Source organism: Peromyscus californicus, unplaced genomic scaffold (assembly GCF_007827085.1).
Source record: "Peromyscus californicus insignis strain IS unplaced genomic scaffold, ASM782708v3 Scaffold_6__1_contigs__length_162567912, whole genome shotgun sequence".
In the NCBI taxonomy this organism is placed as follows: Eukaryota; Metazoa; Chordata; class Mammalia; order Rodentia; family Cricetidae; genus Peromyscus; species Peromyscus californicus.
Genome location: NW_026294584.1, coordinates 148,945,381 through 148,968,346, shown reverse-complemented (window position 1 = coordinate 148,968,346; position 22,966 = coordinate 148,945,381). Strand labels below are relative to the sequence as shown.

Here is a 22,966-nt window from a genome sequence, read left to right as displayed (position 1 = left end):
ATGGGCAGTTGTCAGCTGCTGGGGTATTGGGAACTGAACTTAGGTTCTCTGTAAGAGCAGCAAGTGCTCTTAACCCATGAGCAATCTCTCTAGCCCTCCATACTTTATTTTTTGAGACAGGCTCCCTCAGTGAATCTAGAGCTCACTGATGCAGCTGAACCAGCTGGCCAAAGAGCTCCAGGGATTCACCTGGTCCTATCCCTGCACTGGTCCCAAAGCCCCCCCACCAAGTGCTGGGGTTACAGGCATGTGCCGTGACACCTAGCCCCGTACATGGCTGCCGGGAATCTGAATGCAGGTCCTGGTGTTCTTTACTGAATGAGCCATCTCCTCAGCCCCCGCAAGCACTTGTACTTACTCCACATCACTCACCAGATGTCACTGACTCCTGCTGTGTAGAGCTTCGGCAAGCACAGGCGCCCCATCACACCTCATACTGCAGGTCACTGTGTTAGACTCTAGACCCTGAGAGCAACAGACACTTCCACAACATCAGAGTGAAAGTCCCCATGTGGAAATATAGAAAGAAGAAGCCTTGCTACTGAGAGTCAGTTTCACACCTAAAGGAAGTAGAAATTAAACAGCACAAAATAACTAAAGAGGTACCAGAAGGTTCTCTCTATCCTAAAGTAATGCTCTTCTGTTGCTAGTACCCAAATTCTTTGTTTTAAAATAGAATACTCCTAGGTGAAGACATCACAGTGCCATCCATCATAATGAAATTGACCACTGTCCAGAGCTGTGCCAGGAGAATGCTAATGTATTCTGATTGTCTTGGTGTCCTATCTGGTTTGACACGTGTCCCAGAAAAGGGCCTCCACTTCCCTTTAAATCACGGTCACCTTATTATACATGAAGATCTGAAGACACACTGGACTCTACCAATCACTGAGCCTTAATGAGATGCAGTCTGTCATCTGCCTTCTGCTCTCAGTTGACAGAGGTTTACGGTAAAAGAAGAAGGGACAATCCAAAGACCTCCAAACGACTTTTCAACGGCAAGTGAAGGGCAAATCATAAGTGTTGTAAGGATGTGTGAGCATCACCCCTTTACCTAGACCATCTGTTCCAAGCGCTCCAGTTCATGGACCTGTCAAACTTAGAGGTTTTAAGCACCTTAAATGCGAGGTCTTAACTGAGTTCTGTTCATCCCATGAAATGATCTGCCACCAAGTCTAACTGGAGGAGTTTGATCCCAGGGTTCCACATGGTGGATGGAAGGAGAGACCTGAGCCCTAGGAGTTGTCCGCCGACCACTATAGGCAGTGCCCCAATAAATAAATAAATGTAATGAAATGATGATTTCAACAAAAGAAACAGGGGTTTATTTTTTCTGTTAATATTTCTGCACAGTGTAATTCCAGGTGCAGAGAACTTCTATTGTCTTTTAGCTTGGGCAATAGGGAGGTCCAAAGTGCATGAGGAAACAGAACCTATGGGGTTCAGGGGGACAAGGGTTTTCAATTCATAATCCTGCAACAGCCATCGTACAGTGGGTGCAGAAGCAGAGAGGTGCTAACTCTATTATTTTGTCAGGATAGATGTTAAGGGGCTGAAGTGACACTCAGAACCATCTTCGAAGCACATTCAGTGGAATCAACCAATCAAAATTCCTCACATCCCGCTCTGGATATTGCAGGCAGGGGTTGTTTCCTGGGCTTTGGTTTTCTCTCTTACATTCCGATGAAAACATTAACTTAAAGAAAATTGTATTTCTGCATGAAATCCTATAAGCATGAAAATGCCAGCTGTTGATTTTCTTAGCTACATTGTATATTTTTCCATTATGAGAAGGAAGCATAATTAGTTCTAGATTCTTCTCTAAAGGCAGAGTTCTTGCTTATTGATCCCATGAGAAAGCAAAATTGTGACAACAGAGCACTAACCCGAGATGGTATTCCCAGTCCTACTTAACATCACACTTCCAGATCCCCTGAAGTTATTTTATCTTTCCAAACTCACGGATGTCAAACACATTTTGCTCCAGGCTCAAGACCAGAAACCCACCCCTGTTTTCCCATTAAAAGATTTTTTTTTTCTTTCTCATTCAGGGAAGAAATGACTTTTCTCTCGCTTACTTGGAGGGAACCTTGCTGTTTGGGCACATGCTGAAGATATTTCTTGAAAATGGACAAGATGTCACCTCTAACGAATTTGCTCATGCATTCAGGAATCTCACTTTTCAAGGTACTTGATTTCTTTAAGAGCAAACAACAATAAAGTCAAAGAAATTCAGGCTTTGGGAGGGGACAGGTGAGGGACCGAGAGAGGCTTTAGCATTTGATGGTCAATTGCAAAAGACCCTGGAACTCAATCAGAGGAAATGTCATTGCATAAACTTTGCGGGATGTTGTGATGCGTAACTGGACTTGCATATTCATGGGGGTGTTGCAGAATGAGCTTGTAGCTTGAAGGCTGTATTCGTGAGCAGCCTTTCACAGAGTGTTGTTATAAGTAGTGGTGTGCTGCCTGTGCCTGGAGATTAGCAAGGGGAGAAATACTTGCAGTTTATTTTTATTTTTTAAATTGACATACAAGATATAACTCCAGCATTTTCAAGTGAAGTGTGTTTTAGTAGATTCTCTTCTCCACTCATCTCCTGCAGTCTCCTGGTCCCCTAAAGCCACCTTGTGACCTGTCCCCTGGCCTCCTTTCTGCCCTCATGTCACAAGTTCATGTTTGTCATTTTATTTGTACCTCTTTATGTCGTGATATATCTATCTCCACCATCTCCTGTGTTAAGTCTCTATTTTCCAAACCCCTCATGACAATACCACCCAAAACAGCATGTGCCCACCCCGCCAGCTGCTGGATCGACACCTCCATCCTTCATGCTCCTCTCGAAACTTCTCTTTTGTGTCCCAGGTCTCAGGCAGGGGTTATGAAGAGGTTTGGTTGTAAGAAATTATCAGTCTTGCCCTGGGAAGCCTTTGTCTGAACCAAAGTGAGCCTTTGTCAGCTCTGGAAGGCAGAAAATGATTAACAGCTGGTCTGAGAGCTGTGTCCGTGACTGTGGGATTCCACAGGGAGAGGAGGACATGGCTCCTGCTTCCCCGAAGAAGCAGGGAGAGACATGTGTTGATCACCCATGTGTCCTGAGCTCTGCCAGGCACTTATGGAGTCATAACTATGGTCACAGTCAAGTGTCCCAATGACCACTGTCACAGGCTCAGAGCCCGGAGTCATGTGTTTGTCCAAGGTTGGCCACTTATCACTCTGCAGCCTGAGAAAGTTTCTTACTATCTCTGAGTCTCATTAAAATTATTTCTCATCAATAAAATAGAAATGGCAATTTCTATGTCATGGTGTTCTGGAGAGCAGAAAATGGTAAATGTGTGTTAAGTTCAGTTAGCACAGAGCTGGTGTCTAGTAAACATGAAATAAGTGTTAGATTTCAATTTATTTATTTGGCGTTGTACACACAGTGAGCATTCATGTGTGCGTGCCACAGGGTGCAGAGGCTAGAGGGTGACCTGTGGGAGTCAGGTCTCTCCTACCACGTGGCCAGAACCCATGTGGGAATTGAACTCAGGTTCTGAGGAAGCTCCTTCCCACCTGAACTGCCTCGGCAGCCCAGACGTTAGCTGTTAGGTTGAACATGTAAACATTTCCCACCTAAGCACACGTTCTGTATGGTAAGTCTACACAGTTATTATTTTGTAGTTAGGAAATTGAAATATAAACAACTTGTATCTATTCTCAGTGTTTTAACCAAAGAAAGATAGTGAAGCAATTTTGTTCTTTGTACAACGTAGACTGTGCTGTGGATTTAGCTAGCATTCTTAGTAATACGTCTTATGGACAATTGAGTGATTTATTAACCTGTCACATCCTAAATGAAAGGAAGAGAACTTTCCTTCTAAATGAGCATCTCCCATAAAAATACCCTTCACAAATCACAGGGGCAAAAAGCAATTATGGGCTGTCTGATAAGAATATAATAGAGTGATTCGAATCCATTTTACACTCTCCATCAGGATTCTACTGGTGTCAGGCTGAAAGTCAATGATGCTCTCTAACTCTCTCTCTCTCTTCTTAGGCTCTGGGGGACCTGTGACTCTGGATGACAGTGGGGACATTGACAGCATTATGTATCTTCTGTATGTGTCTCTGGACACCAGGAAAGTATGTCTGACCCCTTATAAGAAAATGTGGGGAGATGAGACTGGGTGAAGGATAGTTAACCTGGAACAGGGCCAACACTGAAGGAACTAAAGGGATTCTGTTCGAAATCTAAAGGTAGATGATTGTTTGATGTCAGGCGTAGGGGCTGCAGTAGAGAGAGAAGCTCACCAAGATGCTAAGCCTTCATTTTCCAAAGAAACAGAGGGGTTCAGCCTTCTTGGAAAAGACTGACACCCAGCTAGCTCACTCCAGTTACTTTATTCAAACACATACATGGTTAATTGAGGCTGGGAAAGGCTCCAACTACCAAAGTCCTCTTGCTCCTGCTGCCCATGAGAGCAGACAGTCCACACAAATCCGGGTCCCCTTTGATTATGGCTCACCATAATCAAAAGGAAGAACTCCAGGTCTGCCAGGAGTGTCTTAGGACCAAGGTCGGTGCAGCTGCAAGCTCTCAGGTAGCGCCAAGTGCAGATTCTCCAGAGAGATAGTTCTTCAAGTTTAAGCAGTCTCAAAGCAATGTCTCAGCCTCTACCGATTAACCCAAGCATAGCAAGGGCTTTGCTGAATCATTTCTCTCAAAGCCAGACACAAAGGCCTTACTATACATTTCACTTAAAGCCAGACATGGAGGCTTTATTTACATCTCTCTACAGCAGATCATTTCAGCTTTCTTGGTTTTTATATTTCTAGTTCACACTTAGGGTAGTATTCCCTAAGCATGTTAGCCCATAGAACCTCTAATTAGAAATCAACTACATATATATATAGAGAGAGACTAGTGATGGAGTCAATGAAAAGATAACAAGCTGCTGACAAGCATTTCCTAAAGACCATGAATCACTTTTTCAAACTAAAGATTTCAAAGAAATAGCTCTCTTCATCAGCACTCCCATGAAGCTTGTGAACCGTGTAGTCCCTCAGACACACACATCCCAGTGTTGTTCTGCAACACTGTCACTTACATTATGCACCTGCTTTCTTCACTCCTGTGTCAGGGCCTGTGCTGGCTGGTTTTATGTTCACTTGACATGAGCTAGAGTCATCTGAGAGGAGGGAACCTCAGTGGAGAGAATGCTGCCATAAGACTGGGCTGTAGGCAAGCCTGAAGAGCATTTTCTTAATTAGGGATTGATGGAGGTACCACCCCTGGCCATTTTGGTCCTAGGTCCTATAAGAAAGCAGGCTGAGCAAGCTATGGTGAGTAAGCCAGAAAGCAGCACCCCTCCATGGCTTCTGCATCAGTTCCTGCCTCCCGGTTCCTGCCCGGTTTGAGCTCCTGCTCTGACTTCCTTCAATGATGAATAGTAAGCCAAATAAACCCTTTCCTCCCCAAGTTGCTTTGGTCATGGTGTTTCATCACAGCGATAGAAACCCTGAGGCAGTAGATCTACTTACTCTCTGGCCAAGTCTCCCACACAGAGCTTCCTATCTGGTACAGAGTTCATGGCAGACCAGCACTGAATTGAAAAATGAGACAGCTGTCTTTATGCATTTCCAAAGCTATGCCCATATAAGCTGTGAAAGCCACTGTTCCAGCCAGCCAAGAAGTGGTCACTGAACACCTTCTTCCTACAAGAGGTCAGGCCCTGACAAAACTGGAAATCTGGAAGAAAATAGCATTTATTTGTAAAATGTTCCAGAGCAGACATTATGACAAGCTTAAGTCATACATGAGTATATGTATTGGCATTGCTTTTTGAGAGATATTTACAGTGCCAAATGTGGGCCGGGCAGTGGTGGCACACGCCTTTGGGCAGCATTTCATAGAATCCACAGTTTTTGTTACTATATTGGACCTTTAATGAAGTACTATATTTGAAGCCAGCGAGGACAACCTGAGTTTGATCCCTGGGACCCACATGGAAGGAGAGATACGACTCCTGAACATTGTCCCCTGACCTCCACATGCATGATACACATTCCCACCTCCCAAATAAATAAATAAATGTAAAAAGGAACATATAGTTGGCATCCACATCAAGGGGAAACCTCTGAGTCAGATTCCCTTAATGCTTCAGTCACTAACAGGAACCACAGAGACCCATATCCTCATCCAATTGGATGAGACCCTTGCTGCCCGTGGAAGAGAGGCAAAGACGTGTGTGAGATCTTTCCTAAGCCACACCACTGCACTTCGTATGAGAACTATTCCCTACACAGCTCTCCCACAGCAAATTTGGTCAAGCTTTTTAGCAAATGACTGCCTCCAATTGTATTATACAGTGTGTGTATTTGAGGGAACCTAGGGATTAACTCTCAAAACATGGGAGCTATCAAGATGCCAGTTCACATCCAGGGTAGGGTCAGCAGAGAGTCAGCATGCCATATCCCAGCATGCAGGCTAATTCTGACCTTCCATGCATGCATTTATGGGTTCAGTTCTCCAGTGTGAAGTTCTTTAAGTGTAGATTTCCTATGGGAATGTCTTGAGGAAGTGTTAGTAACTGTTGAAAGGTGGCCATGTTTCAGACATATTTCACACAGCATTATTGATATCTGCAACAGTAATTCAAGGCTATCCTGTAGCAATGTTTCCATTAGCAGATGAGTTCAAATGAAGACTTAAATCTAGAGGCATAATTAGTAACTGGAAATGGCTCACATTTGTAATCCCAGAATTTGGGAGGCTGAGGCATGAGAATTAAGAGTTCAAGGTCAGACTTGGCTACAATATCAAGATCCTGCCCCCACCAAAGCCACACACACATATAGTCAATCTCATCACAAATTGCTCTAAAATGTTTTCATGTTTTTCTTTTCTTCTTTTTTTATGCCCCAACACAGTATGACATTCTTATGATGTACGACACCCATATAAACAAAACCATCCCAGTGGCTGTGAACCCCAACTTCATCTGGAAGGACCACAAGCTCCCTAATGATGTTCCCGGGCTGGGTAAGACATTCTCACCAGGTTTTCTTTCCCCCAACATAGTTTCCATGTAAGCTGTGTGGAGTTGGCTAGTTTTCTTTTCTTCTCATCTCACAGAGGCTTTCTGGGCTTGTAAATGTGGGTTTTACAAGCCCAGTGAGCTACATAGATACAGCCACATTCTAATTTAGCTAACCCTGTTTTGAAGATGGATCCCATATAAGCAGTTCCCTAGAAAACAAGGACATAAAGCGGGCAAAATATAAATAATCATAGAAACACATGCTTTACTCTATGTGCATTTTAATGCAACAGACTCAAGGAACGTTCTCTAGATTTTAGCAAAGAATATTTGCCGTATCAGGCTGAGAGAGAGTCAGTGATCGTGGCCCTGAAAGTCTCCTCCGTTCCTTCACAGGACTTACATTCAGCAACAGTGACGGTGACACACAGGAGGTGAGGTTCTAAAGGCCTTAACATGGCGTGGCCGTGGCCTTCATGTTAGCAAGACACGGCGAGAATACACAACATTAACCCTGGCCTTCAGCAGGGAGGTCAGGGGGCCTCCATGGACCATAAAATTCACAGTGCATTCTGTCTGTGACTGGCTTGGCCAGTGCTTAATGTAATGATCAGTAATTCTGTATTACTAGTCTATCATCTTTAAGACAAAGATCTTAAATCTAGACACACAATCATACTCAAAGATGTGAAAATACCATTAATGGGCTCCTAGAAGTTTATGATATATTCTTAAATTGAACACCATACAACCAAATGAAATTTATTCTTTCCAAAGAATTTTAAGTGATAGGAAACTAGTAACATTGAAGAATAGGAAAATGCAACTCTTTATTTAACAAGACCCTAACTCTGTAGAAATAAAACCCAAAAGAAATTCATAAAATTAGCTGGGTGGCAGTGGCATCCGTCTTTAATCCCACTACTCAGGAGGCAGAGCCAGACGGATCTCTTGAGTTCAAGGCCAGCCTGGTCTACAGAGTGAGATCCAGGACAGGCTCCAAAACTACACTGAGAAACCTTGTCTCGAAAAACTAAAAAAGAAAAAAAAATACAAAAAATTTTAATATTAGTTACCATTGAGTAATAAGATCCTGAAAGAATTTTCCCTTTTACATGTTCCTGAAATTTCATTCTTTTTCACAATGTTCGTATTCAGTTATCACCTTTTCAAGTCTTAAAAATGGAGTTAGAAATATTTCTATTCTTGCAGTGATCTGTAGCCAGGAATTGGAAGTTTGATCTGCTTTTAAGCATCGCTGGTCCGATGGACTTGCTTGTATTAAAACTATAACTGTTTCTAAGTTCCTTTTGGTCTGTGATTCCTAAGTGGAAATGGTTGACTTAAAGCAGGACAGAAGGTGTGGGTGGGCAGTGCATTCTCCTGAACAAAATGACCCGAGACAACTGCAGATTTATAGTTGCTTTTAAGCTTTCTATACAATAAAAAATAGCTTTATCCCCAAAGCTATCTTCATGCTTCTGAGTTTTAAATGAACATTTCAGCCATCTCTGCCTCTCTGTCCCTGCCTGTGCCTCTCTGTCTGCTGGTCTCTATTCCTGTCTCTCTGTGCCCCTCCCTCCCCCAGCCCCACTTTCCCTTTCTCGGCAGGGGGAGACAGCGCAAGATGGCTCAGTGGGCCAAGGGCTTGCTGAGGACCTGAGTTTGGACACACATGCGTGCCTCGGACACACACACACACACACACACACACACACACACACACACACACACACACACAGAGTTCCCACCTTAAAAAACAAAACAAAACGCTGCATGCACAGGTGTGCATCTGTGACCGCAGGGCTGGAACAGGTGGAGGCAGGCAGATGCCAGTGGCTCATGAGTCAGTCCAGGTTCAGTGAGAGACTCTGTCTCAAAAATACAGTGGCAGATGATAGAGGAAGACATCCAGTGTTGACCTGTGACCTGTACATGGGGGGGAAGGGAGGGGGAAAGAAGAGAGAGAGAGAGAGAGAGAGAGAGAGAGAGAGAGAGAGAGAGAGAGAGAGAGAGAGAGAGAAAGAGAGAGAGAGGAGCAAAAGGTCTTTTTTCACAGGCTTCTGCAATTAAATACATAAATAGTAAGTCTATAACTGTATATATTAGTGCTGGGTCCAGAGTACAACTATATTTACAGTGAAGCATAGCCGAAGACTATGCATTAACATGAGTCCGTTTGTTTTTATTCTGTGACTGAAAGCTCTTCCTCTGGTAAAGCACATGTTTAAAGCTGGAGTTCCCTCCAGCTGTGCTGTCCTGTGACTTAGAAGTTAGCACACATGTGAAGCCGGCGGACGATAATAACCACGATAGCCACTAGAGGGCAGCAGAAGGTTTGCCTTGGAAGTACTGTGAGCCTGACTTAACCAACTGCATTTAGCCAGGCCTGGCTCACACCTGTAATCACAGCATTTGGAATTCTAAAGTGGAAAGACTGCCATGAGGTGGAAGCAATCCTGGGCTACAAAGTGAGTTCCAGGCCAGCCTGGACTACAGAATGTGACCCTGCCTTAACAAGCCTATTTGGTTTAAATAGTATGTTTAAATATCTAATTATGGTAATTATGGGTAGCACAGTGAGGTGCTCATTATGCAGATAGGGACCAAAATGACCTGAGTCCCTCGAACTCATGCTCTGGTATGGAGGTATATAATGCCACACTGTGGCAGTTGTATTTCTTCTACAGGCTTGTTTTATGTCTGGGGCTAGGGGTGTGTTATACAGGAGTGTGATGGTAATGGGTATGATGGAGTGCCCATCACAGTCGTGTACAGAACCCATCCAAAGAAATATGACTGTGGAGGCAGGAGCCCTAAGGTGGGCATAGTTTTCTGCTGAGATGAGAGGAGAAACGTCACTTAGAAAGCAAGGTGATGAGCAAACCCGGGGCAAAGTTGTGCATTTACAAAGCAGCCCTCACCGCAAAGTGCTCTGGTTTTGCCACGTGCTAAATCTTGGCTTGGGGGTGTGGGTGGAAAGAGGAGAAAGGAGAGAGGAGAGAGAGAGAGGAGAGAGAGAGAGAGAGAGAGAGAGAGAGAGAGAGAGAGAGGAGAAAACTTTTTAGAAGGACATAATAGCATGACTAAAACACGTGACATAAGTTTATGGTAGAGAAGTCTCTTAATATTTGGTCACCTTTTTCTTGTCTCGGCAAAATAAGGAGGGACAAACTTCTGTTCAAAATTTTCAGCCATTTAAAATTAATAATTTACTCATGATGGGTGCAGGCAAACTGGTAGACCCTGGGCTGTTGCCCTGAGGATTTGTGTGTCCTGGTGCCGTGTTAGAGGCTCATGTGAGGTGGAGTGCACGCTGCTTTAATGGGATATCTATTATCTCTTTTCCTGGAGAAACTTCATTCACTATTTAGAAGTGATCTCCTGCCTTTAAAAAAAACAACAACAACAACAACAAAAAACAAACTCTCCCTAAGTGCGCTTTCTCTCTCTCTCTCTCTCTCTCTCTCTCTCTCTCTCCCCCTCCCTCTCCCTCTCCTTCTCTCCCTCCCTCCCTCCCTCTCTCCCTCTCTCCCTCCCTCCCTCCCTCTCCCTCTCCCTCTCTTCTTCTCTGTCTCTTTCTCCCTGTCTCCCTCTCCCTCCCTCCCTCTCTCCCTCCCTCTCCACCCCCCCCATATGAAAAATCACGTCTTCTTCACCCCATATCCATTTTCTTCCAGCTTCTCACATGTCTTGTCTCTCACTTCGGTCCTTTCACTGAACCCACTGACCTCCTGCCTAGTGCGGAAGCTCTGAAGTGTTCCTGTGAGCCAGGACCGTCCTGTCAGGGTCCTTGCTGTGCCTTATCTCTCTGAGTCTGTCTCCTTGCATCTTCAGATGTCCTCCAGTGTTTCCTTGGGACAGATCCCCATGTTCCTAGATTCCACTTACTCTTCTGAGAATCTATGAACTTACAACATGTACCCAACACACACACACACACACACACACACACACACACACACACACACACACACACACACACATACACATATACACACACATTATAACAAATAAAATCACATTATTGTCATCCCTCAATAATCTAGAAAGCTTGGAAAGGAATAGCGTGCAGCGCTGTGGTTTCTTAGAACACATGCCCTGCATTTGAAAATAGCCATTGCTTTCTTCCTGCATAGAACTTCCTTAGACACACAGGTCTGGAGAATGTTAGGTAGGCTTAGATCCCTCCAAATTATGTGTGTTGAATACCACTTAATGGTCTTATGACAGTGGTATTTTTTTTTTTTTGGTTAGAAATAAAGAGCTACATAACTGTGTTGGCATGTACCTACAATCCTACAATCCCACAATCCTACAATCCTACAATCCCAGCACACTGAAAGAAACTACAAACAATGCTAAAAGGAATCCTTTTTTTTGGGGGGGTGTTGGTTTTTCAAGACAGGGTTTCTCTGTATAGTCTAAATGGGCCTTGAACTCACAGAGATCCACCTGCCTCTGCCTCCAGAGTGCTTGGATTAAAGGTATGCACCACCACCACCCGGCTAGGTCACCACTTTTCCTGGGCACACACAGCAGCTTTCTTCAGAGCCTGGGGATACAATGAAGAGATTAATACAAGATGAGGATTTTTCAAAGGGACTCTTCCTTCTCCTGTCCTCAGACTGTATTACAGCAGGAGAAGCTTTGGAATGGGTTCACACTCCTCTGTGGTCCCGCTAATGCATTAATATTGCCTTCCTTCCCACAGGCCCTCAAATCCTGATGATTGCTGTCTTCACGCTTGCAGGAGTTGTGGTCCTGATGCTGCTGATTGCTCTCCTGGTGCTGAGGTACCTCCTTCCCACAGGCTTTCCCCCCTGGTGGGGAGGAGAGGGGACAAGTCTGGTGTCTGTTGGCAATGCTTGATTAAAAAGGCAGGCCTGGGATCTTAAAGGCATTCTGCATCAAAAGCAGTGTCAAAGGCAGATGCCAATATGGGTAGATTAGAATTGTGAGTCAAGGGATCGGCCTGTGTGAAGTCTTGTGTGTGCTCGGGAAGATTGCCAACACGCTGTGTCCATACGGCCACATTATAAACAGTGTGTGTAACTAGCTAGCTTCAGAGTTCTATTGGTGTGTCCTGAGAGATCGCAGAATCATTGTCCAGTATAGTGTGGAGGCTAGAAGAAGCTTAGAAACCATCCACGCCACCAGGTGTGGTGGTCCAAGCCTATCATCCTAGACTGAGGGAAAGGAAAGTAAATTTGAGGCCAGCTTGCACTATTTTGTAAGACTGTCTCAAGAAAACAAGCTTGCTTTTCTTGTCTTTCGTTCTTTTCACCATCAGTTCAGATCTTTTGTTATAGAATTACCGTCTTAGTGAAGAGCTTAGGAAAGTAAAATAGAGAAAAGCCCAAAATAGTCCACTTAGCAGTTGGAAGAGCACGAAGCCACACCTCAGTGTCTGCTGGCCTGAGGACTGCAGGGTCAAGGTCCTAAGTTCTTCCTAGTGTCTAGGAGCCAAACGGAATGGATGTTGTGGTAGTTTGAATGTAATTGCCCCCATAAGCTCATAGGGAGTGGTATATCAGGAGGTGTGGCTTTGTTAGAGTAGGTATGACCTTATTGGAGGAAGTGTGTCACTGTGGAGCCAGGCTTTGAGGTCTCATATATGCTCAAGCCATGCCTAATGTCTGAAGTCCACTTCCTGTTGACTTTGGATCAAAATGTAGACTTCTCAGCTCCTTCTCCAGAACCATGCCTGCCTGCATGCTGCCATGTCCCACCATGATGATAATGGACTAAACCTTTGAACTGTAAGCCACCCAATTAAATGTTGCTGTGGTCATGGTGTCTCTTCACAGCAATAGAAACCCTAACTAAGATAGATGCTCATAAACACCTCCTGATGGTTCTATTCCTTTTACAGAAAATACAGAAGAGATAATGAACTTCGGCAGAAAAAATGGTCCCACATTCCTTCTGAAAATATCTTTCCTCTGGAGACCAACGAGACCAACCATATCAGCCTGAAGGTAAGTCAGGTGTGCTCTACGTGTTGATGAGTATCTGACAGGACTTTGGTAGCATGATAGCAAATGTACCAAGCATGGACACTTTAGTTCATTCAGGAATCCAAGATTTAGACATTTGCAGCTTAAAGGAGGAAGGATTATTTTGCCCGTGGTTTCTGGACCACTTCTGTCTGTGAAATTAGCAGCTTGCTTGCTGCATGACAGGGGAAAGCCAGGCCATTATGGGTGGAGCGACCACTGGGCTGTGGTCCTGGGTTCTATAAGAAATCAGGTGGAATGAGCCGGCCCAATCTTAGAAGACAAGCTGTGTGTGCTGTAGAGGATGTGGAGAGACAGCCCAGTGATGGCTCCACCCATAATGGGCTGTCCTTCCTGTCAATCACTAATTAAGAAAATGTCCTACAGTCCTGCCTACAGTTGGAAAACACACATGCACAGAAGGAGCCAGCCTTTCCAGGAGGTGACTTTAACCTCATAATCTCAAATTGTCTTTGTAGGACATGATAGCTTCCCACCTCACTCCCCAACCACAAAAGGAGACATGAGACTTGCAAAGAGGCATGGTGTCCAGGGACTCCTGTTCAGAGGAATCCTAAGCTCTGCCTTCTTTATCATTCAACTAGCAATGTAGGTAAAAGGAAAATGGAGGCGTTTCCTCACCTGAGGTTCCCTCCTCTCAAATGACTATGGCTTGTGTCAAGTTGACATCAAACCAGCTAGCACAATTGATCCCTCGCCAACTTGATATACGAACATATCGCTATTAAGCCATAATCTTTTTTTTTTTCTTGTTCATCCCCAAGGTCACACATTAATATCAACATTATAATATAGAATATTTTACAAACTTAAAATTTTAAACACTTTAAAAGTTGTCCTTTTAAAAATATCCAGTCTCGCCGGGCGGTGGTGGCGCACGCCTTTAATCCCAGCACTCGGGAGGCAGAGGCAGGTGGATCTCTGTGAGTTCGAGGCCAGCCTGGTCTACAGAGCACGATCCAGGAAAAGGCGCAAAGCTGCACAGAGAAACCCTGTCTCAAAAAAAAAAACCAAAAAAAAAAAAAAAATCCAGTCTCCTTTAAAATGTAGTATCTATAAAATTCCAAAATCTCTCTTTTTTTTTTTTTTAAGTTTAAAGTCTCTCTACTGTGGGCTCCTGTAAAATCAAGAATAATTAAATACTTTCTCCCTTCAAGAGGGAAGAACACAATCACAACCTGAATAAAGCAAAACTACACTTCAACAGTGTAAATAACTCGATGTCCAGATTCACTCGGAGTCTTCTGGGCTCCTCCAAGGAGCTTGGGCCTCTGCTCCAGCTCCATCCTCTGCAGTACACACAGCTTGTCTTCTAAGCTCAGGCTGTCTCAGTCCACCTCTGCTGCCGTCCTTGGCGGTCATCCCATGTTACTGGCATCTCCAAAATGCTGTGGTCCTCTGCTGCACCTGTGCTGCACTTTCACCAGTAGCCTCTCCTGGGCCTCTTCAGGGACTCCAGCCTACCACACAGTACCGAGCCTCAGCTGCTTTCCATGACCCCTCACGCCTTCAAAACCAGTACTACCTGGGTGACTCTCACACTACCAAGTTTGGCTGCCAGCACAAGGCACAACCTTGCTCACCTCTAGAACACAGTTCTGTGTGCTGACTCTGAGGAAGCACTTCCCAGAAGATTTTACCTCAGTGATGCTGGTTCTTCTTTATCACTGCTAATTCCTCAACTTCGGCGGACCAGTTGTCCAGTAGAGCAAAGGTTTACTTCAGTGGTTCTGCTATCTTGTTACTCACAGCTGACTCTTCAGTACCAGCTAGCCAGAACCGTAGATTAACGCCAAATAGTAAATGGCCCTGATGGTGACTCTCAGACTTGCCTCTGGAATTCCACAAGCCAGGCATCCTTCATCTGAATTTCTCTCAACATCCTTATCTCCCAAGTACCTGCAGAACAGCTCACCAAGGTTTGAACACTCAGTGGCTTTTCTGGTCCAAAGACCCAAAGTCCTTTCACAATCCTCCCCAAAACAACATAGTCAGGTCTGTCACAGCAATACCTTACTCCTGGTACCAATTTCTGTCTTAGTCCAGGTTTCTATTGCTGTAATGAAACATCATGACCAAAGCAACTTGGGAGAAAAGGATTCATTTGTCTATGCTTCCAATTACTGTTCATCTTTGAAGGAAGTCAACACAAGAACTCACACAGGGCAGGAACCTGGAGCCAGGAACTGATGCAGAAGCCATGGAGGAGTGCTGCTTATTGGCTTGCTCAGCCTGCTTCCTTATATATGGAAGTATCCAGGGGTCCCGGGGTTTAGTTACGTCTGGCGTGGGATATCTGAGGGAAAAAAAAAAAATCTACGTACACTATGTTCTTATGTCTGTTAACTTTATTCCTCTAAGACAAAATTCTATCAATTCAGTTATAGTTCCACCAGGCATTCAAGGCAGGAATAATTCTAGACATACCAAGCCCTATATCCATCTACTTTATTTCTCTGGGATGAAATCCTGTCTCCATAACTACAGTTCCATTCAGTTCCCCAGGTCATAGTCCTTTCAGCCTCATCTTCGTCCTCTGTATCCTCTTTCTCCATCTCTGCTACTCTCTACTCCTGGCACTCAGAAGACTCTACCCGAGATCTGCTTACCCTCCACGGAACCTCTGCCATCCTCTCTTGGCTCTCACCATGCTGTTCTTTCCGTTTCTACAGAAAATGTCTGCCCTTTCTTTCCGTGGGCACTTGGTTCTCTGCCTCCTCAGGAATATTGCTTTACTTCCCACCTTGATATGTAAAAATCCTCTTTTGTTCTCAGTCAATTGCTCTGGAGAACCACTAGGCCTCCTCAAGGCAAGGGGATAGTCTGAGCTTCATAGCACAAGAAAGAAAGCTGTGAGTCTCCCGCCAGCTTGTCTCCTAAACTCAGCGGGACAGTTAGTAACTTAGTTCAGCAGGTCTGGGGAGCTGAACTGTTTACCAACCAGTCTGGACACGCAGAATTTCATAGCAGAAGACAGCTGAAATATTAAAGGCTGGATATCACCAACTATTCATAATAAATGGCTTGCCTCTTGACAGACCCTTGGTTCGGTCAAGGTATAGCTTTAATACACAGCTGAATCTCTATGACATATTCTTGCAGCCCACAAGACTTATAGAACCCAGGACCACAGCCCAGGGGTAGCCCGACCCACAGTGGGCTGGACCTCCCCCATCAATCACTAATTAAGAAAATGTACTACAGGTCTGCCTACAGCCAGTTCATTTTCTCAGCTAGGGTCCTCTCTTCTCAGATGTCAAGTTAATCTAGCACTAGCCAGCACAGCACCCCAAGTTTTTATGATATGCAAACTGAAAGATACACAAGTCTTAACTTTTTTCCTGTGTTTAAACCATAAGTCAGTGGCAGGAAAGGCAGGAACCACATCTAACCTGCAGTGGTGTACATATGTTCATCTATGTGTTGTTCTGTGTTGACATTTTTTAAATCAATTGCCAACATATAAAATCACAGAATATCATATAAAAATCCACATCTCAGGCTTTTTTTGAGAAACCAGCTGATGTGGCAATTCTAAGCCAAACCCAGGAGTGATGGACACCTGGTCCTGACACCCCTCTGGCATCTCTGCTGGGCCTTTAGGCATAAAATTGCAACTCGAATGCAGTGAGCTTTTGTAGCATCCTTCTCCAAGAGCATCTGCCTGGAGATGGCACAGGCCAGGGTTTCCAACAGGAGGAGAATGAGAGGAAGCAAAGCGTAGGAGGCAAAGAGAATTCTTGGTACTAGTAAGACCGTGAGAGGGAGGGAGGGAGGAGGAAGCCCAGAGAATGAGGCGGTAGACACCTACAGAAGGGTAGGCGGCAGGAATCAGGCGAAGCAAAAGGGTGCGCCCAAGATGCACATCAGGGGGCCTGCCCAGCACGCTGTGGAGCACTTGCAGACACACCCAGAGGGCCTCTTAGTCTGTGACAGTGAAGGGAGATTGAAGTTCTGGAACAATCGGTCTTTTCTCCGCCAGATCGACGACGACAGGAGACGGGATACAATCCAGAGACTGCGGCAATGCAAGTATGACAAAAAGGTTGGTGTGGTGTCCCCGCCCTGCACCCCCCGCCCCGCACCCCCCCCCCCCGGCCCGCACCCGCTGTCCGAACCCTTTCCCTTAGTGCGGCGCCCCACTGTCCTAAACACTGTCGGTTTGTACAGTCCTCATCATCGTCGTCCCCCTCCTCCCCCTCGTTCTAAACCCTTTTGGTTAGTAGGGGTTAGTTCCCCTACCCCACCCCACCCCACCCCTGCTCCCTGAACCCTGTCAGTCGTTAGGCGAGCCCTCACTGCCCTGAACCTGTCCAGGGGTATGCTGGGTGTTCTGACACACAGTTGTCCTGGCCCCTGACCTTGGCAATACAAAGGCAGAGGCGCCCAGGTGGGCAGAGGCGCCCAGGTCGGCAGAGGCGCCCAGGTCGGCAGAGGCGCCCAGGTCGGCAGAGGCGCCCAGGTCGGCAGAGGCGCCCAGGTGGGCAGAGGCGCCCAGGTCGCTGCAAGAGTTTCACGTGGAAGGTGCTCTGGGGACGTTCCAAAGGAAACATTCTTGTGAGAAGTAGAGGACAGGAAACGTGAGATTCAGGTCACTCAGGGAAGCCCTTATACATTGGTTTCAAGAATCCCCCGTCAGGGAGGGGCTCCATTCTTCCTCCCTTGTCTTTCCTTTCTTTTCTCCTTCCTTCCCACTTTCCTCATTTCCTCCTTCCTTCCCACTTTCCTCATTTCCTCCTTCCTTCCTCCCTCCTTCCTTCCTCCCTTCCGTTCCCCCTGGTCATTCTTCATGAAACGTTTAAACTCCAGCCTACTACATCCCAGTTACCAGGCACCAGAGATAGAAGCCTTAGTCAAACACTGTGAGTGCTGCAGAAAGTTTGCGATACAATGGGCCCTCATGCAAACTTCTCCGTTGTGCATATAATGAACTGCACCACACTCTGCTGTCCTGTGGCTTGACTAGTTGGAGACTGTCCGTGAACGACTCGGGCCACAGCAATCCCCCTCTTCCCACAATTGATCTCGGCAGAAAGTGATTCTGAAAGACCTCAAGCACAGTGATGGCAACTTCACGGAGAAGCAGAAGATCGAACTCAACAAGGTACGCACCCTGTTAGGCCCTTTAGATTCAGCTTCAGAAGCAGAAGATCGAACTCAACAAGGTATGCACCCTGTTAGGCCCTTTAGATTCAGCTTCAGAAGCAGAAGATCGAACTCAACAAGGTACGCACCCTGTTAGGCCCTTTAGATTCAGCTTCATTCCATGTCCCCAAACACTGAGGTCCCCTGATGAGAGAGAGAGTCCCCAGGCAAAGGGTGACTTGGCTTCTTGTTGACAATCCACCAAGGGACGCTGGACAGTGAGGTCTCATGTTGCCTACAACACAGCCCTGGTATTTTTTAAAGGTCCTTAGAATCTTTATCCAATGTGGTTGAATAAGATGTGATGTGTGTGGGAAGGAGAAGATGCTGGCGTTCAGTTGTTATGTTCGAGTCTTCTTGCCAAAGACTTCAAAGCAGCACATTTCACTGGCACATAAATCTCCACCGTAGCACCCCCGCCCCCCTGCCCCCTGCCGCTTTGTTTTGTAACCCACCCAGTTGCCTGTTAGCTGCCCCCGACACCCCACCTCCTATCCTCCACTCCCCACCCCCTGGGCTTTGCTCTGTAAATAGCTGATTCACCTGATCTCTTAGTTGCTACAGTCTGACTACTACAACCTGACCAAGTTCTATGGCACTGTGAAGCTGGACACCAGGATCTTTGGAGTGATCGAATACTGTGAGAGAGGGTCCCTCCGGGTAAGGAACCATGGTCACTTCCTATTGCCTAAGTGGTCCACTATATGGGGAAAAAAAAAAAAAAAAAAAAAAAAAAGACGTACTGGAGCTGGCTCCATGTGTACCTGTAACTCCGGTTCCAGAGGATCTAACACCCCCTTCTGGTCTCTATGGGCCCCGCACACATGTGGTGCACACACACATGCAGGCAAAGTGCTCATACACACAAAACAAATGAAAAATCGTGGGGCGGTGGTGGCGCACGCCTTTAATCCCAGCACTCAGGAGGCAGAGCCAGGAGGATCTCTGTGAGTTCGAGGCCAACCTAGGTACAGAGTAAGCTCCAGAAAAGGCACAAAGCTACACAGAGAAACCCTGTCTTGAAAAACCAAAAAAAAAAAAAAAAAATGAAAAATGAAAAATCGTACTCAGTGAAATGACGTCAGAGGGTTGTCAGGAGTAGTGATCAGAGGCATCTGATTGCATCACTCAGTCCTATGATAGCATTACAAGCCAAAGATATTCAGAAAAGCAGACCAGACATAGGAACGCAAGCAGAGGGGTAAGTGACTGCTTTGAGACACACACTTTATGTTACTTCACTTGCTTTGGGGGTTGAACACACAAGGGACAGGTGCTCAGCCAGTATCGGATGACCTGTCTTAAGTCCTGCATCTGCTCTGTCGAGGTCTCAGAGTCCCTCTCTCCCTCGGGAGGAGTGGAAGAGGACTCGGCAGGGCAAGGTGGGCTCTGGTATTCTGGATGAGCAGGTCCAGAGCTGAAAAAGCAGGATAGGGCTGAGTCAGGTTTCCAGAACCTAGCACTAAGCTGGGACCCTCAGGCCACTGAGCACTCTGAAGGGCATACACAGTTGACGTGCACGGGGCAGATGTCAGAAACGGGACTAGAAGAAAGCAAGAACAGGCCGGAATCCAGAACAAAGGGGCCAAAGCATTGGATCCCGACTCTGCAGAATGGCTGGGCATGGATGCTCTGGGCCTTCAGACACCTTTGGGCAAGATGGCCACGTAATTCATCAGGACACTTTGAGAGGAAAGGGGACTATGTTTATGTCAAGCAGACACGAACTGACTCTGGCAGGGGCATGTGCTTTATGTGACTATACATTAAAGAATTAAAGAAGTCCCAGAATAGGTCAGGTGACGCATCCAATGGCGATTTTCTGTTCTGCCTTCTCATACTCTGTAAATTCTGTTCATACTTTATGAAAGATACATTTTAATTTTGTATTTGAAGCAGAATCCCACCAAGGGGTGCACGTTGGCCGATGAGAACAGGCTAGGACAGGCAAGTACTAAGGCAAGGGGAGAAAGTTCCTGCAGATTCTGGCTGCTTATGGCTTCCTTCTTGCCCCACAGCCTCATCTAATGACTAATAACTCTAGAACCTCCTGAGAAATCGCTGATGCCACACCCAAGTTAAACCAAGACTCCAGTCAGGCTGTTTCCTGAAACAAGATTGTTCTGTTCCAGGTCATACTGAAAACAGTGGCCTGCTGGTTTAACTAAACCCCGTATAGGAACCACCCTAATGTTAGATTAGTTCAAAGCCTAGCTCCTCCAATTCCTAGGAAAGTCAAGAGCTCTCTTAAGGACAGAGATCCTAGCTACTTAAAGAAAACTCAGAGCAATTAAGTCAATTGAAGTAATTAGCATTGAGAGTAGAGACTAAAGCCTAATGAAGGAATTCCCAGGAGCAATTCCCTGCTTAGAAACACTGGTCCAGCCAGGTGTGATGGCACACACCTGTAATCCCAGCTCTCAGGAGGCAAATGAGGAGGAGAATCTCAACTTCAAGGCAGCGTCGGGAGTTCTGCCTATGTGCTGTGTGCCAGATACACGGGGTACTTCAGGTCTTGTGGTCTACCAAGGGAGACCCTGTCTCAAAAAAAAAAAGTGTTTAAAAACATATAAAACAAATCCATTCATCCAGTCTTCATGAGATGGAGCAGGCAGGGCAGATACTTTTTGGTCAGACTTCCTTGGGAAGTCTGCATATCTTTCTCTCCTACCCGATGCTGAAAATCACCCAATGCCTGTTCTGTTTTGAGACAGAGTCTCACATAGCCCAGGCTGCCCTTGATATTCTGGTCCTCCTGCCTCCACCTCCTACATACAGTACATGTTTGATAATGACAATCAATGGCTATGATTCTGGTTTATGTATTTACTGTACTATATGCTTTATTGTTATTTTAGGTTACTATGCCGTAGTGTTATTTTAGAACATACTTCCATTTATTTAAAAAAAAAAAAAACTTACTGAAGAGCAGCATGTTGTGTTAGCCAGCAACACAATACATCTCACCTTTCTTTTCCTTCCTTCCTCCTTTCCAACCTCTTCCCTCCCTCCCTCTCTTTTCTTTTTTCTTTCTTGAGAGAGGGTCTTACTACATAGTTCAGGTTGATCTCAAACTGGTAGAAATTCTCTTGTTTAAGACTCCCGAGTCATTTTGATGGCACTTGATCTATTCTTGTGTCGTTTTGTTCCTCGTGACCCTGGGAGCAAGATTGTGGAGAGAGAAAGAAAGAAAGAGAGGCAGAGAGAGAGAGAGAGAGAGAGAGAGAGAGAGAGAGAGAGAGAGAGAAAGAGAGAGAGACTCTGTGTATGTGGGTGTCTGTGTTGGCGTCACAGCATGGGAGAGAATACCACTCTACACCAGAGCATGTCAGTGATACACAGGCTTTGTGCTCCATGGCCTGGACTTCGAAGGTCCTAGGCTCTAGGTTTATGTGAGAACACCGCATGACAGTCACCCAATAAAAATGTCAAACATACTTCTCAGCCTGCAGCTCTGTCCAACAACTGGTGATGGCATGTGATGATAAATGATGGTGGTGGCAACCCAGTTTGTTCCTGACTCAACAGCCTCATGATTGGCTTATTTGACTCATGATCTCTCCATGCTGTCTTTCCCTGCAGTGGTTCATCTTTTTATTGTGTGTGTGTGTGTGTGTGTGTTTTCTCTCCTATTCAGGAAGTTTTAAATGATACGATTTCCTACCCTGATGGCACATTCATGGATTGGGAGTTTAAGATCTCTGTCTTATATGATGTTGCTAAGGTAAGAGACATATATACACAAAAACATTTGTGAAAATGAAGTAGTATAACAAGCTGTGGGCATCATCCATGCTGGTTTTGTCCATAAACGACAACAGTGGTAGCTATGTCATACGTGGGACTTGATGAAATAATGTGTGCGCTCACACATTCTCACAGATTTGTCAGAAATAAAATACCCTATGAAATAATTTCCAAATCTGCTAGATTTTAGGAAATAATTGAGCCCAGTCATTTCCTTCATAAATGTAAGGTTGTCTTATCAGTATTTTTAGGTCAAGGCAGCAGAGAGCTAGAGACATGTACTTGATCACAGTTCACATAAGCAGTAAGTAAGAACATGTAAACAATAAAAACAGGGCTGATGAGATGGCTCAGAAGGTGAAGAGCTTGTCAACCAGACAGGGAGAACTGAATCCAGCTCTCAGAACCCATGTAAAAATGATCAGATATGGTGGCACACATCTGTGATTCTAGAACTGGAGAGGAGGAGATAGACAGGTTCCCCAGGGCTCACTGACCGATCAGCCTGGCCTAATTGGCAAGCTCTGGTCCCAGTGAAAGACTGTCTCAAAACACGAGGTGGGGGCTTTCCAGATGGCTCCGTGGCTGACTTGCCTGTCACACAAGCCTGACAATATGAGTACAATCCCCCAAATCCGCAGCGGAAAGAGAGACCACCTCCTGAAAGTTGTTCTCTGACCTTCTCATGTGTGCTGTGGCGTACATGTGCCCACATGCATGCTTCAAACACACAACAATAATAAAACACAAATTAAGAAAAAATAACAAGGTGGATGGAACCTGAGTAACACAGCCAGAGGCTGACCCCTGACCTTCCCACCCACCCACACACATGTCCCAACCACACACATGCATAATCACAAAGTCCTGTGCCTTGTATAGCATGCAGCTACTCAACTGGAGTTTACGTTCAACTTTCTTTTTATTTTTGTTATGGAACTATACCTCACAGCATATAGGCAAGCAGTAGGGTTTTCACAATACCGTTAAAGCAAAATCCACAGCACCGAATTTAAAATTGGATAGCATGGC

General features: G+C 45.4%; 1 protein-coding gene across 2 annotated transcripts in view; it reads left to right on the top strand.

Moving 5' to 3' along the window:
* Positions 1-22,966, top strand: part of Gucy2c (guanylate cyclase 2C) — a 72,233-nt gene that overhangs the window by 21,943 nt on the left and 27,324 nt on the right. Inside the window, exons 8-16 of one of the 2 annotated variants that reach the window (XM_052721700.1) lie at positions 2,052-2,187; positions 4,040-4,125; positions 6,913-7,024; positions 11,737-11,818; positions 12,898-13,003; positions 17,025-17,087; positions 18,075-18,146; positions 18,743-18,847; positions 21,825-21,911. In XM_052721700.1, the coding sequence (XP_052577660.1) occupies positions 2,052-2,187; positions 4,040-4,125; positions 6,913-7,024; positions 11,737-11,818; positions 12,898-13,003; positions 17,025-17,087; positions 18,075-18,146; positions 18,743-18,847; positions 21,825-21,911 (849 nt within the window). The remainder of the gene's footprint in view (positions 1-2,051; positions 2,188-4,039; positions 4,126-6,912; positions 7,025-11,736; positions 11,819-12,897; positions 13,004-17,024; positions 17,088-18,074; positions 18,147-18,742; positions 18,848-21,824; positions 21,912-22,966) is intronic. The other variant, XM_052721701.1, reaches the window with a different exon arrangement.